The sequence below is a fragment of the Capsicum annuum genome, chromosome 8 (assembly GCF_002878395.1).
Source record: "Capsicum annuum cultivar UCD-10X-F1 chromosome 8, UCD10Xv1.1, whole genome shotgun sequence".
Taxonomy (NCBI): Eukaryota; Viridiplantae; Streptophyta; class Magnoliopsida; order Solanales; family Solanaceae; genus Capsicum; species Capsicum annuum.
In genome coordinates, this window is record NC_061118.1 from 169,452,823 (window position 1) to 169,457,605 (window position 4,783).

A 4,783-nucleotide genomic window follows, 5' to 3' on the forward strand; every position below is an offset into this window, starting at 1 on the left:
TAATATTGAAAGAGAAGTATATTTGAAATTTGTATCAAAATATGATGTAGGATATATTTAGCCAATTTTTTTAAAATGGAGAAGTAAATTTGACCTTTTGTTTTTCCTTTCAACAAAACCTAACGGATATATGGATATCTGCATAATATGTTGGGGTATATTTATAAATAGTTGGTTTTTTTTATCTCTTTTTTAAACACTCTTTCCTTCTTCTTCAGCTATTTCTGCAAATTTTCTCTCTCTGGTTTCTTTCTGCAATGAAGCGCTTAAAACAGATGGTCCTCCACTCTTCAATATTGAGTGTGAGGGTAAAAATCCATCAATATCGCGGAAGACAGAAAAGAGCAGTGTGGTTGGGGTGTGGAAATCTATTTGTCAGGTCTCCAGGAATGACGAGAGATAGGAAGTTACATTCCAATATCTGAATGTTAAAGAAAATATTCAAGGAGAATGAATGCTCAAATGGAGGAAATTAACAATTTTCTTCTTCATTTTGAACACCTTAGGGATCAGATTAATTCTGACACTGCGGAAATTATCAAATCAAGAATTGAGGAGCCAAGAAAAGTATGATCAGGGGCGTAGCTACAGTATAGTGTGCGGGTTCGACTGAACTCAGTAACTTTTGCGTAGACTCAAAATATATTGAAAAATTAGTAAATATATTTAAACCTTATTAAACCTTAGTGTTGTGAACCCACAGATAAACGCAGACCATGGCTCAGTGGCAAGGCGGAAGGAGGAAAGCTCTCTCTTCCTAAGTTTTAACCAGATGGGTTAAATTTACACGCACCCGATGTATACACCAAGCCAATACATACATATCTTGTGTTAGAATTTAAAGTTCATGTTATTTAATCATAATTAATTAACATGTATTTTATTTAATTTAATTACTTAACTGTGATAAAGAACATAAAAAAACATAAAAAATATGAATATGCTTCTTGTCGATCTTCGAGAATGTAATCTAAAGACCAAGTCAGACTCAATTGTGAAAATTCTTCAAGACCTTTTAAAATGAAAAAAATATATAAATATGCGTGTTGTCGTTCTTCGAGAATGTAATCTAAAGACCAAGACAGCCTCAATTGTGAAAATTCTTCAAGATAATTTTTTAGTTTTGTATTGTATTTCACTTAATAACAATATTATCAATAATATTAATGATTAATTAAAATTAATATTGATTAAAGTTAATAAGATGTTAGCCATGTGTTTTCAATATATTAGCTTGAATGTGAGGGTAAAAATACTATTTATTACTATAAAAATTGAGTTGCTTAGTTCAAAGTTTTAAAATATTTTTATTAAAAATAATTTAGGTTCTTTTTGGATCTTAATTCTATTATATACGACCGATATAGATGAAGTAAAATTTGAATAAAGAAGAAAAAGAGGAATCTGGTTTAGTTGTGAAGAGTAGAATAAGGAAGTAATTGTTTTGAGAGAAATATGAGGTAGTAGCTGTTCTGAGAGAAATATGAGGTGATTGATATCCTATTTTTTTTTAAATGATTTATTTTTTTTTAGTATTTAACTGTTTTGAGAGAAATATGGGAGTGATTGATATATTATTTTTTTCTTTTAAAGTTGCTATTAAATTATCTTTTATTTTAAAGGTTGTAGAGGCGAACTCATGATTTGAAGATAGGGGGTGCACCATTATTTTTAATATAGTCATATCAATTATCAACTACATAATTTAGCATACAACTCTTTTAAACTTAAATATTACAAAAAATTATGAGCAAAGTATAATTTTTAAAATGATCAAATGTCATTAATTTAGTATTAATAAAACAAAAATAGATCATCCTTTCATACTAGTCATCGACGCATTTTCATATTCTTAAAATAGTCAATGATTGCATCGTTGCTTATATTTATAAATATATCCTTTTCAATGTAACAAACTAAACAATCACTTAAAAATGCATCACTAATACTGCTACGTAATTCATTCTTGATATGCTTCATGGATGAAAAAGCTCTCTCTATAGTTGTTGTAGTGACTGGTAGAATCAAGGTCAACTTCACAAGTACACAAGAGAATAAGTCTCCACAAGATTGGTATTAACTAGTGCTTCTGCCAAATCACCAATTCCTTTCAAATTAGAGAATATAGGATCACCACGTCGCATGTGTATAATGAAAGTATCAAGTTGGTAACTAAGCTCCCGAAGCTTCGATTCACCAAACTCATCTGGATAATGTTTGGCCAATGTCATTATTTTTTCCTTATAAAAATTAGCAAAAACATTTAGATGAATTCAAGCTTGCCATACCAATAAGTAAGTTACCACTCACAACATCAAAACGATTATTAAGCTCTTGAAGTTGCAAGTCAATTATAGCATAAAAGAGCTCAACACGTAAGTGATGTGAGTAAGTAACACTAGAAGGCCTACGCTTTGACTTTCCGGGAAGATAAAAATTATCCATCTTAGGTACCAAGATTTCATGTTTATCACAAAATTCAAGAACTTCATTCATCAAAGCATACCATCCATCATCTCTCAACAATTGCAATCTTGTCTTAGTAATGTTAAGAAATATCATAGCATTGATAATATCTTGGTCTTTTCTTTGTAATGATGCACTCAACTCATTGGACATCACCAATATCTTCAACATCAAGTGAAGCAAGAAAACAAATTCAATTTCATTGATCATAGTAAAAAAAGCTCCTGCTTGCAATCTATCATTAGGATTAGAGCCTCCACATTTAATCGCATCAAGCACATGAGCTCTAGATGAAAATAAAACAATGAAGTTATCCAATGTTCTAAAATGTGATCCCCAACGAGTGTCACCTGGCCTTTGAAGTGCTCGTTCTTGATTTAACCCTTTTCCACTTTGAACTTCACCACTTTCTAGTAGTTGCTTCAAAATTTCTGCTTGATGGTCCCGAAGTTGATCTCTGTGCTTAAATAATGCTCCTACCACATTTAACACATTAGTAATAATAGCAAAAAAATCATCCACAAGCAAATTTTTTGACAACGACTACAAGTGTCAATTGTAATTGGTGAGCAAAACAATGGATGGAATATGCCGAAGGAGTTTCTTGCAAAATCAAAGTTTTAAGACCATTCATCTCTACTTGCATGTTACTAGCACCATCATGGCCTTGTCCACGTATTTTAGATGTACTTAAAGAATGTCTCATAAGCACAGAGCATACTGTTTCCTTCAATGTTTTTGCCGATGTATCACCAACACGAACAATGACAATAACTCACTCATTCACTTTACCCTTTTTGTTAACTTATCTCAATGCAATTGCCATTTGTTCATGGTGTGATATATCCTTGGATTCATCAACTATAATTCCAAAAAAATCTCCATCCAAGTCATCAATTATAGCTTTCACGGTTTCTTGTGCACAAGCACTCGCAATATCTTTTTGAATTTTTGAAGAAGTCATCATAGCATTTTTTGGAGCATGTTTTAAAATAACATTATTCAAATCGGGAAACATTTTTTCCAACCATTCCAAAAGGCCTTTGTTTTGGGAAGGTTCACTTTCATTATCACCTCAGAAAGACAATTCGAATTTCAAGAGAAATCTTACCACATTAGTTGATGCCTCTAAATAAGTACGATGCTCACTTCTTATTTTCTTAGACTGCTTGTTCAAAGCAACTTGAATTGATTGAGATTGATTTTCGAAATCTAGCATCTTATTGAAACATCTTCTGTGGACACTATTCACTTCACCAACATGTAATTGAAATCGTTCCAAACTATGATTCCAAGCCTTAAAGCCTATTTTCATGAAAAAGTCACCTGCATTGCCCTTCACATAATCATTTTTAAATAAATAGCAACACAAGCAAAACACAACATCTTTATTCACACTATACTCCACCTGGAATATGAACCCTCATACCATGTCAAATTAAATCGACGCATTTTCGTGCCAATTCTAGTTTGAGAAAATTGAGAAAGAATCGATTGACAAGGTCCTTGTTGAATATAGTGTCTTCTCACTTGATCTCATATCGTAGAGTGATTCATGAATTGGTTTTCTTTCTCCAGGATCGGATTTAAGTGAATTCACATCAAACTATTGTATAAGACGGGGAGAATTGTCTTTAAAACTAGAACTTGGTTAAGGAGAAAAATATCTATCCATTTCAATTCACAAGAATCAATAACAAATTCCTGCAAAATAAATAATTCATCACGAATATAAGTAAATATAACATTACTTATAGGGGAATCACACCTCATCGTCCATATTACAAAATAAATAAAATATAATAGAGAATCACACCCCTCACAAAAAAAGAAATAAGCACAATAATTTCAATAGCGGAATTACACCCTGCCTTTAGTAAAATATCAAAAACGATATAATATGTAATGGAGGAATCACACCCCTCAAAATAAATAAGTAAACACAATCAATCTCAATAGGGGAATCACACCCTCCTTATAAAATAACAAAAATGATATGTAAATGTAATAGAGGAATCACAAGTCAATTCACATCTCCTTTATTCATAAGACAAAACAAATAAATATGGCATTATCAATAAAAAAATTATACCCTCTTTATGTTTCAAGACAAAAATAATATACAATAAAGATAGAGATAAAATCTCACTTATATAATTATTTGACGGAATGATACCTTGCTTTCGTTGGCACTTGATCGCTGATGATGATGGCTGCTCGCCTGCCCGAGTAATTTTCAAGTTCACAATTTTACTTTTTCTTGGCATGGAGATTGGAGGTACCGGGGACTTTTGAGGAAAGCAATTAGCTTTTAGGG

The 4,783-nt window shown here is 31.6% G+C and overlaps 1 protein-coding gene across 1 annotated transcript; it reads right to left on the minus strand.

Moving 5' to 3' along the window:
• Positions 1 to 2,036: 2,036 nt before the first annotated feature.
• On the minus strand, positions 2,037 to 3,430 carry LOC107879538. The gene is made up of 4 exons (XM_047395654.1): positions 3,290 to 3,430; positions 3,107 to 3,193; positions 2,284 to 3,009; positions 2,037 to 2,240 (listed from the first exon to the last, which is right to left on the minus strand). Exons 1-4 carry the CDS (start codon positions 3,428 to 3,430, stop codon positions 2,037 to 2,039), a joined length of 1,158 nt encoding a protein of 385 aa, XP_047251610.1.
• Between the last annotated feature and the right edge of the window lie 1,353 nt (positions 3,431 to 4,783).